Here is a 25,720-nt window from a genome sequence, read left to right as displayed (position 1 = left end):
AGAACTTAATTCGTTCCGGAGGTCCGTTCTTAACTTGAGACACCACTTTAGCTAATGGGGCCTCCCACTGCCACCACGCCACCAGAGCACGATTTCTGTTCTTATCCTGAAGCAAAGTTCTTAACCCGAGGTACTATTTCTGGGTTAGCGGAGTCTGTCACCTGAAGCGTCTGTAACCTGAAGCATATGTAACCCGAGGTACCACTGTATTTTCATCAGAGAAATGTTGGAGGGTATGGAATTATGCAACTCCTGTGCCAAGGAGATAAGTAACTATACAATCATTAGAAGACATATGAAGGAGATGCTGAGAATTGAATCCGGGACCTTCTGCGCACAAAAGTCAATAGCCTGACTCAGTATAAGGTAGCTTTCTTATGTTTTGAATATATATTATGCACCTTGACTGGGGACAGGGGACAGACAGTGGCATTTCATAGAATCATGAGATCATGGTATTCTACAGTTGGAAGACCACCTGAGGGCATCTTAGTCTGACCCCCTGCAAGGCAGGAAAATGCAGCTGTCCCAACCATTGATCAAACCTGCAACCTTGGCATTATCAGCCCCACTCCCACAGCTCAGTCACCAAAGTCTGTGCACGCATCATAGATAACAAGCCCATGGCTTCCGCCAAAGAATCATGGGGACCGTAGTTCACCGCCTTTCAGAGCTAGAGTTCCCAGCACTCGTAGCAAGCTACCGTTCCCAGGATTCTTGTGGGAGAAGTCACGCATATGCGGCCCAAGTGTCCTGATTCGTACTACCTTGGATGGTGGCACACTCTCCTCCACTGGTGGTTTTTAAACAGAGGTTGGGCAGCCATCGGCCAGGAATTCTCTAGCCATGATTCCTGGGGTTGGACTAGATGACCCTTGGGGTCCCTTCCAACTCTACAATTATGTGGTCACGGCTCTTGTTCCAACTCCGTTTATTGCTTTACTTCTATAAACGCAAGGAATAAATATTTGCCTTTTTTATATTGCAGTTTTATGTTATGAATTGCCCTGAGATCTACAAATGAAGGGCAGTATACAAATTCAACCAAGCAGTTAATAAATTAATAATAATAATAATAATAATAATAATAATAACCAAGCCCACTTCAACTCTCCTTTTCCCACCTTCCTGATCTATATGCTTCTTCTTCTTTTTCCCTTCAGACTTTTACACTCAACAGCAAACTGCTTCCCCACCTATGGATGTGCGTGGCATGGGATTGAGACTCTGGAATGCAATTGATCCTGGGCAAGGCAGCTGGGGGGTGGGGTGGGGCGGCGAGGTTTTCCCAGATCCTCCGGCAGCCCTGCCGCGCGGCTTTGCGTACCCTACCAGTTGGTACAGGCAGAAGGCTATTCTCTTCGGGGCTCATTGACGGTCAATGTAGCGTGCACTAAGGGGATGCCTCCTCTATTATCTGACCGCGTGCCGGGATTGGCTGCATGACTGTGGGAAACGCCAAGGAGCCCAAAACTCACATCGCTGCTGAGCTGCTGGCGGATATAAATAGAGGCCCACGGAGAGCTTTGGAGCAGAAGGGTTGCGTTCGGGTCAGACAGCTAATACCCAGAGCTGCTTGACTTCGGCTGACAGGGTCACGGATGGCTCCTAGCTGCATGGTCCACGTGGAGGAAGAGAGGGTGCTGGCGAAAGAGAAGAACAAGGTAGGCAAGGGTTTCAGCAGGCCGGTCTTGGCAGAGGTGTCATTGCCCTAGAGCTGGTCCCCACATGCTGCCGTCCCTCAGTGTCTTGTGTGTGCAGATACAATGCCACAAGTTAGAACATTTAGGATGTCCTCGCGCTGCTTCAATGTTCTGCTTCTGCTTCTTCCGCAACACACCGCAACACACCCCCAATGAAAAGGGGTTCACACATTCAGCTGTCCATCATCAAGTGCAGATCAATCAAAGGACTGGCTTGTATGTGGGAACTGATGTCGGTGTGTGTGTGTCAGGCAGAAGGTAACACTGGCAGAAAGGAAGGCTGTAGATAGAGGGAAGTTTGGGTTGAACACATACAGTTATTTTAGAAAAGGGTAGGTAGAATATTAGACTGAAGGATGAATGGATAGATTATCTGGGTGGATCAATGAATGATTATTAAATGGGATGGATGGGGTATTAAATTGAGCTGTTCAGTGGGTGGGTAGTTAAACAGAATATTAAACTGGATGGGTCAGTGGTTGCCAAGCTTTTTTGTCTTCCTGGACCACTTGCAAGTTGCTGAGGGTCTCGACAGGCAGCTTAGTAAGTTTTCTGCCTGTAGTGGCAGCTGTAATGCACTGTACTAAATTAAAAATGAATTTTAATGCTTCTTTTATTTCCCTATGTTGCATTGGATGACAATTTGTATTCTGTGGAATTCAGACTGTGCTGCTATTTAATACAATATAAGAAACAAAAGAAGCAATGAAATTTAAAATCACTAGAAATATTTAATGTGGACCTGCAGTGAATCACCTAAATGATGCTTGGAGACCATTAGTGGTCCATTCACCAGTTTGGTCCATTAGTGGTCCATTTACCAGTTTGGGAACCCCTAGTTTAGATAGATTAGATAAATCTAGTCTATAAAGCTAGGTATCTATCTATTACCATCAAATGTGAGTTAAGATGTGCTAGATTAGAAATGGGGGGGGGGAGAGAGAGAGAGAGAGAGAGAGAGAGAGAGAGAGAGAGAGAGACTGGACCTAGGAGATCAATTACCCCCCTAATGCAAAGGTGGAAATTCTGCTATTCTGAAATCATTTGACAGGCACTGGAAAATTCTGCATGGCCAGCAGCCCCTGAATGCTGTTGTGTAGGTTTTATTTATTGACTTTGTGAAACTTAAAGGCCTTTTTCATTCTTTCTCCTTTGCAGCTGAGGAAGCCAGTGGTCGAGAAAATGCGCCGCGATCGGATTAACAGCAGCATTGAGCAGCTGAAGGTCCTTCTCGAGAAAGAATTCCAGAGGCACCAGCCCAACTCCAAGCTGGAGAAAGCAGACATCTTGGAAGTGGCTGTCAGTTACTTGAAGCAGCAGCAGCATCAAATTCAGGCTCCTGGTGAGTGTGGGATTTCCATCCTTAGGTACCCAAGCCTTGTCAGGCAAACATTCCACAAGTCCCTGAGGTTACTTGTATGCAGGGGGTTTGAATGGCACCTGTAGCATCTCATTCACTTGACAAAATTTTCTTTCAAAAATAAAATAAAATTGTATACAAGGAGCAAGTGAGAGTTGCAGAAAGCCAGAGCCTGCCGCGGGTTGTGGGCTCATTGGTTTCCTAGCTAGATTTCCCAGATCAAAGTCCAGAGGCCAGTTTGCACAATGACCAGGGAAAATGTAGATATATTCTTCAGGGAGGGACGATTGGTTGACCTGTGGCAGGTGCGTGCTTCTCCTGCATTATATGCCCGAAGGTCCCTCAGGATGGTGTGGTAGTGCAGAGTGTTGGATTTAGACTAGGGTTGGAGAACCTGAGGTCTTCCAGAAGTTGTTGGACTACAACTCCCATCATCCTTGACCATTGTCCATGCTAACTGGGTCTTAAGTAGTCCAACGACACCTCAAAAGCCACAGGTACCCCTACCCCTGACCTAAATCCAACTATCTGTACTACTGCACTATACTCAGTGGCGTAGCGTGGGGGGTGCAAGGGGTGCCGGCCGCACCGGGCACAACATCTGGGGGGGGCGCTCGCACTCGCAGCTCTCTGCCCCTACCTGGCTCCACGGATTAGGGGGCGCAAATTACTTGCCTTTCCCCGGGTGCTGACAACCCACGCTACGCCACTGACTATACTGAGAGCTTGCCCCAGCGAATCCTGGGAACCACAGCTTGTTAAGGGTGCCGGGAATTATAGCTTGGTGAGGGGCAAACTGCAGCTAGCAGGATTTTCTTTTGGAGGGGGAGCAATGCACATTCAATGTATGAATAGTCAAAGAAGGAGCCATAACCGCAAACCTAAGTTGTGCTCACATCTGTGCATCTGATATAATAATTAAAAATATATTATTTCATCTCTCTAGCACTGAGCCAGAAGAATCCAGAGCTTGATTTCAACACCGGCTACCTGCGTTGCTTGAAGGAAGCGCTGCATTTCCTCTCCTTCTGCGAGCCCAAGAGAGAAACGCAAGCCCGGCTGATTAAGCACTTCTGCAAAGTCCACGTGATCGCCGACAGGGTGCAGCCAGGCACTCCCGCCATGGGCTGCCTGCCACCATCTCCTCGTGCCCCACCCAAGAAACAAGCTGCCAACAAGAAGCCCCCAGCACCTGCTACGGTGCTCTGGAGACCGTGGTAGGAGGAGCTGCATGGACTTCCAGTAGAATAACCACCTACAGAGAAAAAGCAAGAAAAAGCTCTGATAAAACCTAAAGGAATCTTTACGATTCCTCTTTAAGAAGTAGGAAGCATTTGATTTCCAAGGAGGGGAGAGTTGGGTTGTTTGTTGTCGCAAGAAATGTCCTTGCAAAGTCATTTCCCTTCACAATGAAGGAGCGCAAAGTTGTCTGCTCTTATGGGCTGCTGTGGCAGAGAGGAGGCGTCTTTTCCTTGGCAGTGTAGAAAAGGAAAGAAAGTGGTTTCAGCTTTCTGACAATAGAGATGCCTTGCTGAGGACTTCCAACAGCATCTGTTGGGAGACTGAAAGACTTCCTGACTCTCTGTTCATATTGTCCTTCAGAGAGAAGGGGTGCTTTTGTTTCGACGCTGTAATTTGTATCAAAGTGCTCTAGTCTTTTCTTTCTTTCTTTTTTTACTTTCTGAGTGAACCTTCCAAGAACCTAGCTCCACTGACTGAGAATCCCCTGCTGTTCTGATAGTGTGTAACACACTCCAATCTTTGAGTGGGGAGAGATTTCAGAGGTTTCCCATACCATCGGCTATGCTGTCCGGGGCTGATGGGAGTTGGCATTCCAACAGCATCTAAAGGGCCTTGTGTTAGGTTTCACTCTCTGTGTCTTATGCATCTCCCATTTGGGAGAGTTTTCTGCCTTTTGTGAAGGAAACACATGTTTATGTATCTTTAATAAGGAGAAAGTAATGTGCGTATGTACGTTTGTTGAACACGAACGAATTGGAATGCTTTTATAAAGCGATGTTGCATTCATCCCAATGTGGTGTTGAATACGATTTGAATTTCTTTGATGGAAATGTTAATAAAGAAATCATTTTTTCTTCCACAATGAATGAATCCTTCCTTTCAGCTCTGGAGTAGTATACTTAATAAGCTGCACAACAACAACAACAACAACAAGAAAACAACACACACCTGTTCAAATCTTACCTCTGTAATGAACCCATTAGGTATAAGTCATGATATAATCATAGGGTTGCAATCCAATTAAGTTCTACTTGAGACAGACCAATTGAAATTAGTGAAATTGACTATCTTGGACCCATTATTTTCAGTTCTATTCTGAGCAAAACGTAATTGGATATAATACATTGGCTGTGTTCACAAGGCAGTTTATTCCATTTTCCTACAATCCACAATCTACTCAGAGTAGACCCACTGGCCTTCATCTGCATGACCTAGCCCATTCATTTCAATGGGTCTACTCTGAGTAGGTCACAATCTGATACCTTCCTCCGCTGGTCACTTGCAATTAAGCACCGCGGCTATTCACTTGCTAGCCCTGCCTCCATTCATATTTGCTTTATTTTTTCATGGCATTTATACTCACACAGACATAATTTTATTTGCATGCTGCCTTTCCACAATTCAAACCATGCTCAAGGCGGCTCACACCATGAAAAAGAATGCACAACTACAACCTAACAAAAGTAATCATAAACAATATCTAAAGCATTAAAAGATACGCAACAGAATTGAACAATTTTCACATTAATGAGAATATCTGAAGTTTCCACATTAATAAGAATATCTGAAATAAAGGTACAAAAAACCAACAATGTCCCAACAACAACAACAAAAACCCAGCAATACCCCAGCCCAGGAGTCCCAGCTTTTGTAGCTGGAGTCCGTCCCTCCCAGGCCAGGTGGGGAAAAGCCTGCAAGGCAAGGGAGCAGATCTTCCAAGGCTCAGAGCCAAGATGACAGAATGGAGTTACTTAGCTAAAGTATTAAAATAGTTCAATATGGGCGCAGAATTCAGCAGCTGGATTGCTATCAAGCACACTTGTGTCCAAAGGATCTGTCCAACATCAAACTGTCTAGAGAGGCTGGTTGTGCCATGCGGTCCTAACCATCCTTGCAGTGTACCAAAACGGATCTCTTTCCAAAGAATACTTTGTCTGCTACCTGAATAGCACCTGTCAAAACATGCTAGATAAGTTTGAGCCAGTGGGTTTGTTGCAATCAAAGCTTGCTCTATCTCACGGGGTGACTCTAGATTCGATAGCCAGTGGGATTTTTCTACATGAGGTGTCCTTCAGCTTTTTCAAGGATTTGTGCGTGGCATGAATATTATGAATATCTAGAGAAGTTCAGCATTGGGAAAATCAGTCCGTCATCACTTTCATACCCTCCTCCAGTTGCCTGATTAGCTGCAGCGTTAACACTGCGTCTTGTATCACAGATAGTTCTGGATGGAGCCATTACAATACTGGAGTTCTGCATCGGGATCTGAAAGCAAAAACCTCCTTGAGATCATCATCTGTGGTATTGTATGGCACCACCAAGAGGGATGGGTAAATGTCACACAGTGCATAATGTTCATTGAGAAATAGTCTCCTCCACTGTTCGTTAGGCAGACCTTGTCTTCTGTATTCAGCCATGGGAATTAACAACAGCAAGCCATTTTCATAAAACTTATCTTCATTTGCAAATTCAAAAAAAGATGAGTTACATGACCCTGGAAAAGCACCTTTGGTCAGGACCTCAAATCCATCTCTTCTGCTGTGACCATCTTGTTTCAATGTGTAAATTTCTCCTGTCCTTACAAATAATGTCTAATCCATAGGAATTCTGTCCTTTGCTTGAAGTGCCTCCCATTTTTTTAGTCTTTTAAACTACAACCAAAGGAACATCTAATACCAACGGTCCCAAGTTCTTGCTTCTCAAGTATGGTCTGTAGTAGCTTGTTCCTCCTTTAACAAGGCCATTAAATGGGCACATCCTTTATAAATGACTTCCTTGTCTGTGCCTTCGTTTTCCCTGCTAGATGATGTATTTCTTCATTGCTTTCCCAGTTCGTTCCATCTTTCATAGACTTTTTAACTGAGGAGCTTTCCAATGAATTTGAGTTACATCCCAGCATTGATGAGCAGGCCATACTTAGTGCGGTGGTTCTGGAAGAGGGGATAAGGATGTCTATTGGGCAAAGGCACTTCCAGCTGAAGGCAGCGGCAGGAAAACCCTCCCTCCTCCTGTGACTCCAGTTCCTGCTATCCCATCAGCCACTTGGTTACAGGACACCCCCTGTCACTCATCCCCTGGGTCCCTCGTTAGCCCTACAAAAAGGTTCAATAATCAACCTTACAAGATATGGCACATGAGGAAAATGGAAGCTCAGGCACAACTTCTGAAAATTAACTTTCTTGTAACACATTCCATCCATGCAGATTCTGGCTGTCTCAAAGAGCAACAACTCCTTATCAATGACAGTGGCTGTTCGCGCTGCCTTGCCCTCTCTGAAAGCACTGTCTCCCCCCCACCCACCCAAAAAAACCCCACATCAGATTCAGGAACAGTGTCCATCTAGAAGGCTACAGGTTTCCGACCCCAATCTATCCTATTTGATTATAGTAAGGAATTAATGTGCATAAATTTTGCACCTGCTATTATTTATAAGAATACATATAATAATAATAATAAATTTTTAATTTATACCCCGCCCTCCCCAGCCAAGGCCGGGCTCAGAGCGGCTTACAAGCAATAATAAAAACAAGATGAATGATTACAACTTAAAAACAAAAGTAAAGTACAACATTAAATAATGGAACATTAAAATATTAAAATGTAGCCTCATCTCAGGAGGAGAAGGAAAAGAAAAAAGAAAGAGAGGGAGGGAATCAAATTGGCTCCAAGCCAAAGGCCAGGCGGAACAACTCTGTCTTACAGGCCCTGTGGAAAGAAATCAGATCCTGCAGGGCCCTGGTCTCATGAGGCAGAGTGTTCCACCAGGCCGGAGCCAGAGTTGAAAAGGCCCTGGCTCTGGTTGAAGCCAATCTGTGTCAAATATGACACAGTAATAATAGTAATAGTAGTAGAATTGTAATTCCACCCTGCACTTCCCCCCCAAAGAGTCCCAGGCACAATTAGAAATAGCTGCTAAAATTGAAACAGGCATGCAATCCATTTCATCAGATTGGGGGACATCAAGGTCAGTGATCTTTAGCAGGTGGGTCAGTCCCACTGCTGGGTCTCTGCCTAACCTAAGTTGGGTCAGAACAGCAGCATTACCAACATACATATACATGTCAGAAAATTAAGAAGTGGGTCCCCAAATGCATGTTTGGGTTAAAGGTGAGCCCTTGGTCTGAAAAGGTTGAATACAACTGGTCAAGGTGACCAGTCTAGTGTGCTGTCCAAGGTGCTTAACTATTGAAGGCTAGCTCTTCCTTCTTAGGTTTCTTATATTTTAAGATGCATTTAGTCCTGACAGCCCTTCTCCCACCAAGAGCAAGAATTCAATTCCCATCAGCCCTGACCACTCTGGGCAACAATATCTCGAGAGGTTGCCTAACCTATGTCAAAAAAAAACAAACCCGGACACAGTCACACCAAAGTCACATTTCAGCCCACCATCTTGGTTCAAAATGGCGTCCAGCACCCAGATGTCAACATAGACCACCACCACCTCAGGAACACTCGAAAGGCAGCTGTACCCATGCCAGTAAGAGGAAGAAGCCGTACCAAAGTCACACCAAGTTCCGGTCTGCCATCTTGTTTCAAAATGGCAGCTGACGGCCCAGCATCGATGAAAACCAACACACACACACTGCCTTATGTCAAGTTTGGCAATGGTCTATCGACAGGCTTCTGAGCTCAAGGAGGCTCAAGGAAAACAAAACTAGCAAACGGACGGACAAATCATTTTGCGAAATATATAGTTGGCTGTTGTTGTTGTTGTTGTTCCCTTTAACTCTGAATGGCTTTCCCCAATGCTGGCAGCTTTTCTCCTGGGAGACCCCGGTGGGGGTGATATTTATTATGTTGATCCTGCGGCTCAGAGGGACTCTTCCGACAATGCCCCTATTAACCTCCAGAGTGTGGGGCTGGGTTTCTCGGTGTTTCCCACACTTTCGAGCCCATTGATGACATTCATGGGGAGGACAAATGAAGTGTGCCTGGGCCACAGCGCCCATTAGTGCCGCTGTGCAGCTCACTATTGTGCCGGCCGGCAATTTCTGTCCTGATAGGCCATCTGGAGAGCTTCGCTTTCCCAGGGACCACATTGAGCGATCGGCATTATCCCCCAGACTCTCTCTCTCTATATATATCAACAACAACAACGCTGGGAACTTTATGCTCTCTGACACCAAATCGCTGGCATTGGGGATGCCTTCCCAACTCATTTGAAACCCTCTTTAAAAGGTCTAGAAATTGAGGGGGGTTAGAAAGGGGGCCCAGAGAAGGGGAATAATAATGATATTTTATTTTATTACAGTTCAGCTTGCCCAATATTGGTACATTTGACGGAATCTATGGGAGGCATTTGGGACGCGGGTGGCGCTGTGGGTTAAACCACAGAGCCTAGGACTTGCCGATCAGAAGGTCGGTGGTTCGAATCCTGCGACGGGGTAAGCTCCCGTTGCTTGATCCCTGCTCCTGCCAACCTAGCAGTTCGAAAGCACGTCAAAGTGCAAGTAGATAAATAGGTACCGCTCCAGCGGGAAGGTAAACGGCGTTTCCGTGCACTGCTCTGGTTCGCCAGAAGCGGCTTAGTCATGCTGGCCACATGACCCGGAAGCTGTACACTGGCTTCCTCAGCCAATAAAGCAAGATGAGCGCCGCAACCCCAGAGTCAGCCATGACTGGACCTAATGGTCAGGGGTCCTTTATGGGAGGCATTGGGAAAACAAAATCCAGAGTGTGGGGTTGTAGTCAATGGTAACCCTTCTCAGAGTAGACCCATTGAAATGAATGTCCATCATTAGCTTAGGTTTGATAAAGTCAGTGGGTCTACTCTGAGTTGGATGCAGCTCAGGGAAATTCTGGTTCAGACCAGGCTCAAAATACTTGGGGAAATGTTGGGATTGAGGAATTGGATCGGGTCGAAGCCAGCTGAGCCGGTTCCCCGCTGAAATCAATGGGCCGGGAATGACTTTCCCCATTGACTTCAACAGGACTCACTTAGACTGGATGAAGTCCTATATGTTCTTACCTGGGAGCCAGTCCCACTGACGTCACTAGGACTTCTATCTGAGCAGACCTCTGCAACATCGCTCCATAAAGCGCACGACAGTTTGGGCAGAGGGAGGAAGGGAAGTAAGCGGAGTTCTGTGTGCTTGAGTCAGAGCTCTCTCCTACCCTGCAAACATCCAAATGATTAAAAATCGGCATCAGGTGACCTGGGAGGCCAGGGTTCAAAAGCAGGGAGTAGAGCTGTGTGCAGCACTTTGAGTTCCTTGGAGAGGCATATGACTGTAATATGTACGTAAATTACTGTTTTCATGTAGAGCAGCGCAGGCATGTGGCTGTACAGACTACAACTGGTAGTAGTGTGGTGTAGTGGTTAGAGTGTTGGACTGTGGGAGGCCAAGATTCAGAGCCGCCATGAAGCTCACAGGGTGACCTTGGAGCCAGTCACTGCCTCTCAGCCTAACCTACCTCACTGGGTTGTTGTGAAGATAAAATGGGGAGAGGATACTGTGAGCTGCTTGGAGGAAAAGGCAGCATTATTAAGAATAATTTTGTTTGCTTGCTTACTTGTTACCCATCCTTCACTTCCTCTGTCCCCTAAGCATTACATATTATATTTCTAAAAAGAAAAAACCCAATACAGTGGTACCTCAGGTTACAGATGCTTCAGGTTACAGGCACTTCAGGTTACAGACTCTGCTAACCCAGAAATAGTACCTCGGGTTAAGAACTTTGCTTCAGGATGAGAACAGAAATCGCGCGGCGGCAGCGGGAGGCCCCATTAGCTAAAGTGGTACCTCAGGTTAAGAGCAGTTTCAGGTTAAGAACGGACCTCCAGAACGAATTAAGTTCTTAACCCGAGGTACCACTGTAAAGTCATCAAATAAATTATCTAACAAAATGAACAGTTGTGTTCGAAAATCTTCAAACTTAAAATGTTTATGTGTTTATTATGTAAATAAATAATCAAATATTAAATTATTTAAATAAAATAGGATGCACCATCAGATGCCTCCTACCTCTGAATTGCTGTGTTTAAGCCTTTGCATCTGAGTTTGGGGGGGGGGGTTTCATTCCTCTTCCCTCCTTGTCCTTTTCCCCTTGCATATCGTGTTTTTCAGGTGCTAAGCCTGCAGGCAGCGACTGTCTTGTTTTAAAATGATTGTATGTAAAAGCCACCCAGGGTGCCTTTTTGGCTGAAGAGCAGGGTGCAAATGTTCTAAATAAACAAATATAAATAAATAAAACCTTTACCCAACAAATTTATCCACCAAAACTTCCACCAATGAGCTTAGTGGCTGAGGTGGAAATTCGAACCCACACTGTATGTTTTTTGGCATGCCTGCTAATAACTTAGGTAAGTTTACCCAGATATACAATGGGAACATCTATTTTAACATACCATTTTATTTTATAATGAATATTTGACCTTTTTTACGTCCTGTAAAATTTAGGTGAATTTGTTATTAACTCTTTTATCCATAATTTTAAATGTTTTTTATATTAGGTAAAAGCCCTTAGAGGGTTTTTTTGCTTATTTTTACAAAAGGGTTGTAACCAACACCAGGCCTACTCTGAGTAGACCCATTGAACTGGGCGTGTTACTTTTGAGGGGGTCCACTCTGAGGAGGGCTTCGTTGGATAAACCCAAATCCAGTCACACAAATTTAAAAGAAGGGTCGAGTTGATAACGGCAGTGCCTCAGAGCATGGGCAGAGTGCAATCCCTCCAAAGGGAAAAGCTAAACAAAAAAAGATGGAAACGAAGCACCACTTTTTCTTTTTACTTTTTTTTAACCCTGGGAATTAACCGCCAGCAGATGGAAGAGCAGAAAAGCTCATTGGTTTAATGGGCCTATAAAGTGAGTGTGGAAAGGAAGAGATTTTTGCAGTGGCGGGAGAATGGGGGGGGGTAAGGTGGGAGTGTGTGCAGCCAACCCACCCCTCCCCCACCCGAAAAAGGGGGTTGCTGTTTGGGGCATGACTGCCTGGTTCACCTCAGATGGTGTGAGCCCGCAAATCCCTGTTTCCCACACATTGATCCATTCATGCTGTTAAACTGCAGACAAAAGACGTGTGCCTCATGAGTCCTTTCATGCCATCTGGCCTGTGCTCTGGAGGGGTGATTTGCAGAGGAGAAGGAGTTGGAGGGGGGGGAGATGATGGAGAGAAGGAAGGAGAGTTATTTCATGAAGAGGGGTGAACCCACCCACTGCCCCCTGCTCGGGAGTCCCTAGGGGTCTTTGTGACGCGGGTGGCAGTTGTTGCTGAAATCCACTCATTTCATATTTCCTCCCCCCCAAAAAACTGTATATCCGATTTCTTATCCGAACCTCCCGCATTGCCACCAGACTTTGTGCAGCCCGCCTGCCCAGCTGGTGTGCCCTCAGCGCCATGCCAAAGGCAGCGGTTTGTGTCTGAAGGCTGCAATCCTCACCCCACTTACGATGGGAGTAAGGCGCCCACCTGCATTCGATAGGACTGGCTTCTGAATGGATAGAATTGCGCTGGCAGAAGCAGTAAAACAATGTTATTGCAAAGGCTTCTTGCCGGTGCTGGCATATGCAAGCTTTTGCATCACACAGGATTCTTCGTCAGGTGGCCTGGCGTTCAAACTGCATGTGTGTAGCCTTCTGTGTTGCAGGCTTTGGTCAGATTTTGCTCAATTTGGCAAGAGGGACGCACATTCTTTAAAACCAGCCAAGTCCCAGAGGTATACAGGTTTCCTGACCTCACAGGTTTGAAATAAAACTGGCGGCTTTAAGAGTTCGCCGACTCTTGGGGCCAGTGGAAGCTGTTCAAGAATATAAATCACCTCTGCCTTCTCTTAAGAACCGGTCAGCTATAACTGGGTCTTCAGAAAGGTAAGGCAGGTGTGGTCTCTTTGCTCTTCAGAAGCAGAGAATCACAGAACTGTTGAATTAGAAGGGATCCCAAGGGTCATCTAGTCCAACCCCAAGCAAAGGAGGGATGCAGTTCAGTGGCTGAGCATCTATTTTGCACACAGAAGGCCGTAGGTTCAATTCCTGGCATCTCCAGGAATCTGAAAGCCTGGAGATCTGCTGCTAGTCATGGTAGACCTTTTATTTGCCAAAGTACTAGAGATAGTGAAGAAACATTGAAGGGTTTTAACATTGAAGGGTTTAACCAAGTGGAAACCAAGGGAGAGGCGGGAGGAGAATTAACTGCCTCGCTAACGACTACCTGCTTGAAGGGACATGGTACTTGCTAAGTGCTACTTGCTTAAAATATCATGATACAAATTATTTCACCTTTTTATCACTGGCAATGATCACATTATACTCCCCCCCCCCGCGCCCCGCCCCCGTCTCTCCCTCCCGCTGCTTTTGTGAGTATTTTCCTCTCTTTTCTTTGATTTGGGAACTGAAAAAATATATGTATGTAACCTTTGTGGGCTTTTGTTTTTGTTTTGTTTTTAAGGTTAGGTGACTTTGCTTGCTTTGCTTTTAACTAGACAGCAAGGCTACCTAAGCATGCAGCATGGCTGGGGATTCTTTTCGTGCTACAAAAATAAAAATGAATTTGTTGAATAATTCCGCAGAGGAAGGGTGGGGATTCAACACTGGATGCGGGTGGCGCTGTGGGTTAAAGCCTCAGCACCTAGGACTTGCCGATCGAAAGGTCGGTGGTTCGAATCCCTGCGGCGGGGTGCGCTCCCGTCGTTCGGTCCCAGCGCCTGCCAACCTAGCAGTTCGAAAGCACTCCCGGGTGCAAGTAGATAAATAGGGACCGCTTACCAGCGGGAAGGTAAACGGCGTTCCGTGTGCTGCGTTGGCTCGCCAGATGCAGCTTGTCACACTGGCCACGTGACCTGGAAGTGTCTTCGGACAGCGCTGGCTCCCGGCCTTTAGAGTGAGATGAGCGCACAACCCTAGAGTCTGGCAAGACTAGCCCGTATGGGCAGGGGTACCTTTACCTTTACTTAAGTACCCATTGCATTGAGGCCTGGGGATGAAGGGAGGCACAGCTAAATACAAGAACTGGTATGTGTGATTTTGAGAGGGGGGCTGGGAGAGATGTACCCAACCAAGTCCTACTCACTCAGCCTAAACCCATCAGTGGACCTAAATTAGTCAAGTTCATTAATTGCAATGGTTCTACTCTGAGGAGGCCTATAATCCAGGGTGGACGCCAGCCAGATGCAAACAGAAAAAGAAAAAGTCACAGTCCTTGTGCACCTTTAATAGGAGATAATTTTTGCTGACCAACTTATTCTCCAGTACTCCCTGCACCCTCCCCAGAACATATGTTTTTCCTTTTACATTTTGGTTGCTATTCTCTGAAAATCGACCTCACTGTATTCATTCAAGCACACTTTGATGTCAATGGAAAAGCTCTGGGTCTCCTAAATCCTGCTAGCCCCCCACTACAACCCCTTTCAAGGGAAGCTTTTGGAAACGGGAAAGTTGAAGGGGTGGGGGGAAGGTGTGCACACACACAGAGTCTTCCTGAGCATCGCTCCCTGGCACTTAATTTCGCTGCATCCTGGGAAAAAGGCAGCATATTGAGATGTTGACGTCCCTCCGGCTCCCAAGGCCGAAGATAATGACCGTTCCCACATTCCCATCCTCCTCGAAGCTGGTCTCTGTTGTTACGCGCCCCCCCACCCCAAGCTCCCCAGTCCACCTGCTCCTTGGGGAACAGTGGTATTATCCCAAAGCGATTCACAGTCAATTTACCATGCTGTAATAGATGCCTCCCCTATTGTCCCCGAGAAACCTCCCCATTGGCCAGGGAGTGTGGGAAACTCCAAGACGCTCTGGACCCAGGCATTTGGAGGAGGCTGGTGGGTATAAATAGAGGCCCCCACTCCCTTTTGCTTCCACACAGCAGACCTGAAGCCAAACAGTTTCCTCGCTTTCCTGGGTTAATCATGGCAACAGCCGGCGCTTCACTGGAAATCCAGGCATCCAAAGTGAAAAACAAAGTAAGTGTTTTCTTCTATTGTCCTGCTTGGAAATGGTCAGATCCTGCCCCATCAAGAGAGAGGGGGTTGTGTGGAAGGCTAGCAAAATGGACTTACTGTACTCAGCTTCCTTATACTGAGTCAGACCAGTGGGCGCAAGTGTCTCCCAAAGACTTACCTGGCAATGTTTGGTGGGGTGGGGATGTTGAAACCTAGGTTAAATTTTGCACGCAAGCAGACACTCTTATCGTTGAGCCATGGCCTTTCCCCACGTGCTAACTCTCTCTTTTTCTCTCCTTGTCCCCTCACAGCTGCAGAAGCCGCTGGTGGAGAAGTTGCGCCGCGACCGCATCAACGGCAGCATCGAGCAACTGAAACTGCTTCTGGAGAAGGAATTCCAGAGACACCAGCTCAGCTCCAAGCTGGAGAAGGCTGACGTTCTGGAGATGACCGTCAGCTACCTAAAATATAGCCAAAGTGAGTGCTGGTCTTGTTTATTTATGCTAGAAACCTGCATCAGTTTAATGCCATATTCAGTGCATGGATCTCTACCACTACTGAATTCTGGGAGGGGTAGTTTGGTCAGGATTGCAGCGAAGATCCCACGTGCCACTCAGAGAATGACATTGCCTATGGCTCCCTAGGGTCCTTGACACAATGGCAAGTCCCCAAGGTTCTCTAGGGAGAAGAAATGGCTAAGCTAGGTTTAATGTGTTGGGTAGCTATGCCCTTTACGTAGCTAGTGTATGTTAAGTTAAAAGACCACTGTGGGCACCCTCACCTCTAAATCCCATCTCTCTTTCTTCACAGCATTGGCGACATCATCTGTAAGCAGAACCCAGGATTACAGCAAAGGCTATTCCTCCTGCCTAAAGGAAACTCTGCAATTCCTGGCCATCCACTCAACGAACACCGAAACCCAGAGCAAGCTCTTAAGTCACTTCCAGAAGCCTTGGGAGGTGGCTAGCAAGGACAATCCTCCACTTTCTACCCCCGCTCTGCTTCAGAAGGGGTCACCCCAAGGCGCCATCTCAAAACCAGCCTACAAATTGTGGAGGCCTTGGTAGGAGAGAGCTCTTATTCTCAACATGTGTTTCTAAGACATCCAGGAGGAGTTGGCAGTTTGCCATGCAAATCCTGCACCGCTCCTCAGGAGAATATGTGCAGATATCTGACTGACAGAGGCCTTTCTCATTCAGAAAGGCAAAGTGCTCAGAAAGGAAAAACCATTCTGAAAGAATGAACCAATGTCATCCTTTTATTGGGAGAATTCCGAGCAGCTGTTCCAAGGGGAACAACAAATCATTATAATTGTTCTGTGTTCGGACTTTGATGCTTATTATTAATTGTTAGAGTGTGTGTGTGTGTGTTTGAGGTTTGTTTTGTTTGCAAAAAAAAAGAGTAACTTCTAAGAAGTTTTTGGGCCCTTTTCTTTTTTCAAGAGTCTCTGTGCTTTGTGTAGCTTCCTTGCAGCCACAGCAACAGACTGGCCAGATTTTGGTGGCCAGGGTGAATACTGATGATGGCTAGGGAATTGAAGAAATCCTCAGCTTGCTTACTTCACTTACAATTCTCAGGGCCACCTTCCCTTTGTGGGAAGCCCTTGGGGGCCGCAATTCAGTGAGGGGTGGGGCCAGAAGTAAGCAGAGTAATGGGGTGTGAATGTTGCCTTTGCATGGCAGGCTACATTCCAGCCCTGCAAATACTAGGTTTCAAAACACATAAATATCCCCATGCTTCATCCAAGAAGGGCTATTACGAGTTCATGGACACAGGGAAGGTTTGATGCTGGGCTGCAATGAAGTTCTGTAACATTTATAGATTTCCAACGCACATGTAGTCTGTGAAACAGCTGCTATTTAGCTGTGCCCACAAATGCAAGAGGCTATTTTGAAAAAGGAAAAAGAAAAAGGCCTTTGAATGTTGCTGCTGTGATGAAGTTCTATAACATTTGTAGACTGTACAGAGTGTGGCAAGAGAAAAGCGTTACCCTGTGACGATAACGTGTAGAGGATGTTCTTCAAATTGGTTGACTCTCCAAGGCAGAGTGTTTGTGTTCGAGATGCTGAACGAATGCTTTTTATAAAGGCAGAAACGTAGTTTTCTATCCTCATAGGAAGGAACGTAACAGCCCAGAGTGCTGAAATATGTATAACATGAATTGTTTAATGATGTCTTTTATGAAAGGCTAATTGTACAAATTGTATTTACTTTTCTTTCGGTACCATAACTTTTTATGGTAAGTTAATTTTTGCTGGCTACCGTCCTTGGAGGATGATGTAATGTTGTTGGGTGTGACACACCAAATCTGTAATCCGTTGGAAACCACTTTTGCACAGTGAATGAGAAACAAATAAAACTAGCTTGCCTTACATGCATTTCAGTGTATCCAGTGAGTTATTCTGATTTAAGATGGGACACTCTGAGCAATCGGCCTCTAATATCAAGGGAGTGTTGAGTTTTCACTTTGCTTTACAGCCAGGTTGTTACTCATGAGTTAAGGCTGCAATCCTAACTGCACTTACCTGAGAGAAAGCCCAACCGAGTTCAATAGGACTTACTTCCCAGGAGACATGGTTACTAGGACCAAACTGTTAGTCCAATTGTGTTCAATGGAGCAGACTCCCCAAATCTGCTTAGGAGAGCAGTTTTAGTGAACTGTACGCACACATAACAGAGCATTTGTTAGTGGTGTTGAGAATTGTTTGGAAAGGCCCCTATTCCCCTCAGAGAGCTACAATATCCAGAGTTCCCTACAAGAAGAGATTGACTGCTAAACCACTCTAAGAACTGTAGTGGGGGGAATAGGGGTCTCCTAACAACACTCAAGACTACAGCTCCCAAGAATCTTTGGGGGAAGCCATGACTGCTTAAAGTGGTAGGACACCGTTTTAAATGTCCAGTGCAGATGTAGAGAAGCCCTTGTCTCCTAATCCCAGATGTGTGGAGGTGTTTGCGGTTCCCCAGGGGTGCAAAAACGACATTCTGCACATGCATGAAAAACTCTCCCTTCTTTCTTATTGCATTGCTTGTCTAGGCTAGGGCAAAGCCCGCTTATGACTCCAGGAAAGCCTGGCTCCAATTGCAACCTGAAAGAAGAAACCCGAAAGAAATAATCAATTAACCAAAAACCTCTCTGTTTCACTTATTATTTATTCAGTTTCTTACTCATCCTTCACTAAAAGGTCTCAGGACAGAATACAATATTTAAAATTCATTACTGAAAACTCTTTAAAACAAATTAAGAGTCACAGGGCAGATGCATCTCTGCAAGGAGGGAATTCAACAACCTTGGAACTGCCACAAAGAATGCTCTCCCCTGGGCCACCAACCCCCTCCAAAGACCACCCATCAGGTAGAGCATGTTGCAATAATCCAATCTGGAAATCCAAACTTGTTAAAGGCCTTCCATGTTCACTCAAGGCATTCTCTGTGGCAGCCTTTAAGTTGTGCAATTCCCTTCCCAAACACGTATGTCGAGCATCTTCATTATGCTGAAGATTTACCCTGTCCTTTGAAACCTCAGGTGTGTGTTTTTAGGACCCACCTTATTCCCGTGACTGTAATCTGTTTCAATTATCTATCTAGTCATTCATTCATTTATTGAATTCCTATACCACCTTCCATCTGAGGATCACAGGGAAGCTAATAATATAAAAACATAAAAATACGTAACATAACAAACCAAAAAATAAAATAAGAATCAAAACAATAACACCCCCTGCCCAACATCACTATGTTTTTATATGTGCTGTTAGCTGCCCAGAGTGGATAATACTGGTAGCCGCCCGCCCCGTAAGATTAAGAACATAAGAAAAGCTCCCACCAGCCACCCCCAGAAAGGAGGAACAGCAACACTGTCAAGCTACATTGCGCCATCTTGTGGGCATTTGCCCTTTAAAACAAAAACAACCCTGACAAGTGGGAGCTGCAATGAAATGTAAGGTCATTTGCTAGCAAGGTTGTCCAGCCAGTCATGACCTCCACCAAGATATTTATTCTACCCTCCCATCACTCATCTCTTCACCTTTGTCAACGTTTTGCGGCTATAAAGCATGCTCGACTCCAGTTGTTGCTGTGGGTTTAATTGTGAACATCCAACTGTATATCCAACGTGTTTTACTCTGTATTGTTCACGGCCCAGGGAACATTACTTATTGGACAGTGTACAAGCATTGTTAATAAATACATTCTACTGGTGCGGGGGGGGGGGGATTGCCCTTTATTATTATACTTCTGCAAACCTCAAATGCATAATTTTTCAGAGGCCTGCTTAGCTGGTCCTTGGGGGAAGGGCCACATTGAGGTGGTTAGACAGAACCGGCCCACCCGTGAAGCAGCTGCCTCAGGCGTTGCAAACGCAAGACACAGCACCCCACCTGCCGCACTGCTTCTGTTGTCACTGGAGAGAAGCAACCCAGGCAAAGGAGGCAGAGCAGTTTGCCACTCCACTTTGCCACCAGTCCCCATCCACCCAAAGGGGTGGCGGGAGGCCCTGACAAAGCTCTCCAGAACATCTCCCTATCGCCAAGTCGTCATGAGATGTTCCAGACATCCTTGCAGTGTTTACCCCCTTCTCCACCCACTACTAAGGATTTGCAAGGGGTTTTCCTTAAGGGAAAGCACTTGCAGAGCCTCATGCCTGCCCCCATCACATGCATGGCGGTGGGACATCTTGCCTCAGGAGCAGAAACGTTTCAGGCTGCCCCTGTGGCTAGAGCATCTGTTTTGCATGCAGAAGGTCCCATGTTCAATCCCTGGCATCTCCAGGCAGGGCTGGGAATGTCCTGTCTGAAACCCTGAAGAGCTGCTGCCACACAGCAAGTACAATCATAAACCAGATGGATCTTTGGTTTAATTCAGTATAAGGCAGCTTCCTACATTATTATTTTTTTAAATGCACTCTCCTCTGGATTTTGTAATGCATTTCTCCAGCCAAGAGATGTGTGCTAAAGTGCATACGCTATCGTAAAGTCTCCATAAAAATTCAGAAGGGCTTTTTTCTTTTTCAAAGCCAAACTCTCCTCTGCAATGCATTTCTCCAACCAAGTAACGTGCACAGAACTGCATATGGTACTCTAAATTCTCCATTAAAATGCATGTCTGTGAAAAACATACAAAACTGCCTTATGCTTTGCAAAATAAAAACAGTAAGAAACGTGTATGCTAGGAATAACTGCATACAAATATGTGCAGAACAGGACAAATTCACACTAAAATAGTGATGAATATTCAAGAGGGCCCCCCTTTTTTTCTTGTGAAAACTCTTCTCTGAATTTTGAATTTTGCAATGCAATTCTCCAGCAACATGCTGCAGGAAATGCAACATGCTGCAGGAAAGTGCTTATATATATATATATATGTGTGTGTGTGTGTGTGTGCGTATGGAGAAAAAACTCGCTAAAAAGTTGAGTACAGTATAATTTTCGGGAATGCTTTACAAATAGTAATGATGATGCTAGTGGATTTGCAAATCTAATGTAGAAACGTGGAGAACCGAACTGAAGGAATCTGGCAGCTCCATCTGTCCCTACTCCCGAGTAAGCGCATTTCGAGTGGAGGCAGCCTAAATCGTTTTCATTCCCTGGGCACGAATGGCGAAAGGGAACAAGAGGCGTGGGCGGAGCTTCGGGAAAGCGCCGCCCACTCCCCCCCTTTAGATGTATGCGGAGCCTCTTTCCCCTCCTCCTCCTCCCTGGCATTTAGCACGCAAAACATATGCGCATAAATTTGCATGCCTAAAGAGGCCGGGCACGCAGAGAGCGGGTCGATGCGTCCAAAATGGCGGAGCGGGGCGGGCGAGGCGGTGGTAGGAACAGCGGCGGCGTCAGCGGCAGCCTGGACAAGAGCATCACCCTCCCGCCGGACGAGATCTTCCGCAACCTGGAGAACGCCAAGCGCTTCGCCATCGACATCGGTGAGCCGGGGCTGGCGGCGAGAGACGCCGCTGAGGGCGGAGAGGCGGCGGCAGCCAGCGCCGCTCCTCACGGCCACTTCACCATCTTCATTTGAGAGAGAAAAAGGGAGGCGGACGCGCGGAGGAGCTGAGGCGCCGCCGCGGCCGCGCGAGGGACGCCGGGAACGGTAGTCCCGCTTCCCATAGCGGCCCGTGGCGGCTGAGGGAGAAGCGGACGGCAAGTCCCGGCGTGCCCCGGGGCCGAGCGGGCGGCGCGGCGCACGGCGGGAGGTGTAGTCCCCGCTCTCACGGCGGCCGGCGCTGGCTAGCGGCGAGGAAACTACGAAGCCCAGAGTGCCTTGCTCAGGGGCCGGGAGGGGGCGGGGGAGAGGTAGAGAAGAGAACCTATAAACAAGGTTGCCTGCTTTGGCTGTACCTTCCCTGCCATTAGGGGTGGGAAACCCCACTAGGGTTGGGGGCTGGGGGCTGCCTGGGTATCGCCCCCATACTTGGGGTGGGGGAATTGGAAAGGAGTTTGCCTTGTTTTCTCCCCAAGTGGGGGTTGGGAAATGTGCTACCCTTGGAGGAAGGGGAAATAGGATCGGGCAGGTTTGCAGAGGTGGCCCCCAGGGCCTTTCTCCCCGGCCCTCATGGCTCTCCTCAGGCTATACCAGCCCAGCATTGCACAATAGGATCAGAGAGTAGGAATGGGCCTCCAGGGTCATCTAGTCCAACCCCCCTGTGATGCAGGAATCTTTTGCCCAAGGTGGGGTTTCGAACCCACAACCCTGAGATGAAGAGTCTCTTGTGCTCTATTGACAGAGCTATCCTGAGTTCTGTTTCTTGCTTTGCTGGAAACGTGCCCTTGAAATGCGTCTCTCGTTCATCTTGTTGAAGGGCAGGGTGTTTTGTGCGTGCTAGTGTAGAAACTGACCTGTTGTGTAAAGTTAAAATTTGCATTCGCTGCTCTGCCCAGTTTCGCTCCCGGGGCCCACCCTTTGTTTGCATGTGGCCCTCAGAAGGTTGCCTGGGAGGGAATGTGACCCTCGGCCGGGGGCGGGGGGAGTTCCCCACTGCTGAAGTGCAGGTGTATTATTACACCGTCATTTTATGTAACATGCTTTAAACACGTTCTAAGCCAGTGCAGTGTGGTTGTGGTGTGTTGGAATAGTACCTAGAGGACCAAGGCTCAAATTTTCCCTTACCGATGAAGCTCACTGGGTGACCTTGAGCTAGGTGCTAAATATCAGCCTAACCTAGCTCACAGGATTGTTGTGTGGATAAAACAGAGAGATTTTGCTATTTTTAGCTCCTTGGAGGAAAGATGGGATACAAATGAAATAAACAAAAAATAATAAAAACTGAAAGTACTGCTTATTTGGTATAACATTGTAGCCACAAAATGGACAGTGGGCCTAGGTTTGGGAGAGTAAGTAGTACTGACCTGCCTTTATCACTTGTCTTGCATTTGTCCCTGGTTTTTCATCCCTGAACATTTGCGTATGTGAGGAAAATAGGACAGATCAGAGATTTTGCTGCATTCCTGTCAATGAGGGACATCCAGCAAATCATACTTAAAGCTGAGATTAATAGATTTAAATGTTGCTTAAGTCAATGGTTTCAGTGGTTCTTCTTTGAGATGGACTACTACTGGCTATCACTCGAACCTTTTACCTGTCCAAAAAAGACAATTTTCATATTATGCGTGGGTGGGGATAAGCCATAAACCTCATTTCAAGAAGAGGTCCTTTGTCACATAATTATGCTGATTTATAAAGAACTAGACATCTCATGCCATTGCATGTTGTTCCTGGAACTGCTGCTTAGCAAGCATTGGTGCCTGTGCCGAACTTTTGCTCTTTTGTTCGGAGAATTATCTGAGTTGTGTTTCCTCAAGAGTCGTTTAAAACCTGAGTCTTGCTGGAACAAGATGGTGTTTCCTGTTCTCATTTTTGTCTTACATTTTGAATCATCTGCAATTCAAGCCCCACAGTAGATAAAATTATACCATGCAATTAAAATCAAAGGATTGGGTTTGCATTAAGAGCTTGAGCTGGTATCCCCTGCCCCCTTGTGGAGTGTAACTTCTCCAAAAAAAAAGAGATGATGATAGCTTTGTTTTTCACATTTAACCAAAAATGTGGGTTAAATGCTAGAGCTTGATTTCTTCTCACTAGGTCAGAGTGGAATTAAAGCAAGGAGATTAGCTGTAACCTCAGACACAAGAGCATCCCACAGTGGGTGTCCGAAACAGTGTTTGGACACCCACTTAGCTCTGCCAATTAGACATAAATCAGGTATCACATGTTACGCTCTAGGAAGTCCCGTCCCCCCCACTCACAGTTGCAGAACAGTGTCACAGCGGACATCAATATAGGTCTTTGGTTTTAATAGAATCTTATTCAGTGCTGCTTGTTGTGCGTTTGTCACTTCAAACACAAAGACAAAATAAAAAACCACAAAAGCAAACTCCCCACAAAGAGTATGTATGTTATTCAGCAGGTGTAGTAAAACTGGGTTCAGGTGCCCAGGCTGTCTTTCCTAGTGACATACGTACTTGCAGAATTTTCTGTGGAATCTGGTATAAATTGGATGTTGGGAGATCTTCTTCCGTGCACAGCTTTCGGAACCAAGTGGTACAACTTTTTTCACGGACTCCAGGTTGCAGGTGGGAGTTTGTGGGAAGGTTCCCCTGATTATTATTATTTTTAAAAACCCTCTGTGTTTGGTGCAAAACCTTGCATTCTCCCTCTCGTGTGACATTTCTACATGTATGCCTTTCGCCTCCTTGGGGAACATTTAAAATGTACTTAATAACAACAACAACAACCTGGGAGCACATGCAGCTTGAACAGACTTACGATGCATCCCTGTTCACCCCAACTCAAATTCTGGAGTGCATGCTGTTTCTTTCATTTTTAAATCTTTTAGGAAGGAACTATGTGCCAGCTTTAAAAGTGTACTGGAGCAGCATATTTCATAAAAATAGGGAAGAGACCTGCTGGAACCAAAGGCACATGTAATCCATCCAGTGGCAAGCCTGGCAATGCCCTTTATGGGAATCCCACAAGCAGGACCTGAGTGCAGGATCACTCCTTCCCTTCTGTGGACCTGTGGGAGCGGATGCCACAGCCTTAACTATGCGCTGTGTGCAATATTAATTTCCTTTGTGTGTCGTGTTTTCCTGCGGAAGGCTGCAACTCCCTTATCTCAATGGGGAAGGGGAAAGGCTTCAGTTCAGCATTTTCTGCAGCTTTCTGGAGATTAGTCTTGACAAAAGGAAATAACTACACGTTGGGCAATCCTGAATATTGTGGGTGGGAACTACCAAATAACCCGTGGCGAGGGTGGGCTTGGAACGCTCAGAGCGGATTAAGCACATCCTTTGATTGTAAAATAATTGTCGCTTTCCTGGTTCCTTTGCTGATTAGCTTAAATGTCAAGTTCAGCCTTTTGGGAACCTCTCCTGGTGCACACAGGAGAGAGAGATGAGGGTGCAGCCGTAAAGGATTAATATTTAAAATTATTGCCTCTTGGTGTTTGTATTGGTTTTTTTTAAAAAAATCTGTTGCTACTTCCAGTGCATATTTTATATTCATGTTTAATTTTTCTGTATTGATATTTTATAATGTGAGCTGTTCGTAAATTAATGTCGGTCCAGCTCAGAGGACACCTGCTGAAATTAATGCGACTGGCCTTTTTGGATTTAATTTTAGTAGGCCTACTCTGAGTAAAGTGTTGTTGGATACACCCCAACGTATTTTAGACTGAAAAGAACTCTCCAGTTGTAACATATGTAATAGGCTTGCAACTTTTCGCCATCTAGCTATAGTGTCTGAATGAATATGGTCCTATAGCATCAGTACCTAACTCTATGGTCAAGTTCGAAATTAGGTTGAACGTGTTGGACTAACACATGGGAGGCTGGGGTCGGACCACCCACTTAATGCTGACCTGCCACTTGTGGGTGCATAGTAAAATTTATCATATACAGTGTCGCTTTTGAAGGCAATGATTTGTGGGTGCTTGCAGTGAGTTGCCATGTTATGCTGGTGACATGTCATTTGCAAGAAAACCTCCCCCCGAGTTTCCAAAAAACATTACTGTAAATTTCAAACTTGCCCATGAACTATTAGCTCTGTGCATATGGCTACAGATGGATTTCCCCACCGCCCTACTTCTAGAGAAAACAATTCTCGCAAGTTACGGGAAAATAATTGAGGTTGCCCAACAGTTACATTGCTCACAGCTCAATTAAAAGAAAGCACTTAAACTACTTGTGGCATGCTTCTTGATTGTTTTTGTAGGGAGGATCAAGCTGGTCAACAATCAGTTTACTGTTAATTGGAGTTCAAATGATATTAGCTAAAGCACAAAATATTACGTAAAGAAGCTTACAAATGTTGCGTTGGTCACTAAGGCATTACCTCACAACTTAAAGGCTGTATAAAACCAAGCTGGCGTAACGTAGATTAAAAACAGGTCATCTTGTAAGCAGTTGGCTCTCACCTTATGCAGGGGTTCCATTCGTGTAAAGCCAGAATTGAGCATAGTCAATGCAACCCTTTAAAAAACTCTCCCAAAGCAACTGAAGACTCTCTGATCGCCTCTACAGTGGTACCTCGGTTTACGAACTTAACCCGTTCC

General features: G+C 46.0%; 3 protein-coding genes across 4 annotated transcripts in view; all 3 read left to right on the top strand.

The window, feature by feature from the left end:
* The first annotated feature begins 1,544 nt into the window (after positions 1–1,544).
* Positions 1,545–25,720, top strand: part of LOC310682949 (transcription factor HES-5-like) — a 121,361-nt gene continuing 97,185 nt past the window's right edge. Inside the window, exons 1-3 of the mRNA XM_083452304.1 lie at positions 1,545–1,664; positions 2,862–3,045; positions 4,010–4,305. Coding sequence (XP_083308430.1) covers positions 1,602–1,664; positions 2,862–3,045; positions 4,010–4,284 — 522 coding nt within the window. The 5' untranslated portion in view covers positions 1,545–1,601 and the 3' untranslated portion in view covers positions 4,285–4,305. The remainder of the gene's footprint in view (positions 1,665–2,861; positions 3,046–4,009; positions 4,306–25,720) is intronic.
* Positions 15,107–17,555, top strand: HES5 (hes family bHLH transcription factor 5). The gene is made up of 3 exons (XM_083452305.1): positions 15,107–15,198; positions 15,489–15,654; positions 15,988–17,555. Exons 1-3 carry the CDS (start codon positions 15,145–15,147, stop codon positions 16,242–16,244), a joined length of 477 nt encoding a protein of 158 aa, XP_083308431.1. The 5' UTR covers positions 15,107–15,144; the 3' UTR covers positions 16,245–17,555.
* The window catches only part of PANK4 (pantothenate kinase 4 (inactive)), a 28,966-nt gene continuing 24,110 nt past the window's right edge, over positions 20,865–25,720 (top strand). Inside the window, exon 1 of one of the 2 annotated variants that reach the window (XM_083452124.1) lies at positions 20,865–21,094. In XM_083452124.1, the coding sequence (XP_083308250.1) occupies positions 20,959–21,094 (136 nt within the window). In that variant the 5' untranslated portion in view covers positions 20,865–20,958. Of the gene's footprint in view, positions 21,095–22,483; positions 22,503–25,720 lie in introns of those variants that run through there. The other variant, XM_083452125.1, reaches the window with a different exon arrangement.

This window comes from Podarcis tiliguerta (assembly GCF_965153285.1).
Source record: "Podarcis tiliguerta genome assembly, chromosome: 8".
In the NCBI taxonomy this organism is placed as follows: Eukaryota; Metazoa; Chordata; class Lepidosauria; order Squamata; family Lacertidae; genus Podarcis; species Podarcis tiliguerta.
Note: the sequence above shows the minus strand (reverse complement) of the source record. Positions and strands in the feature narration are given on the sequence as shown.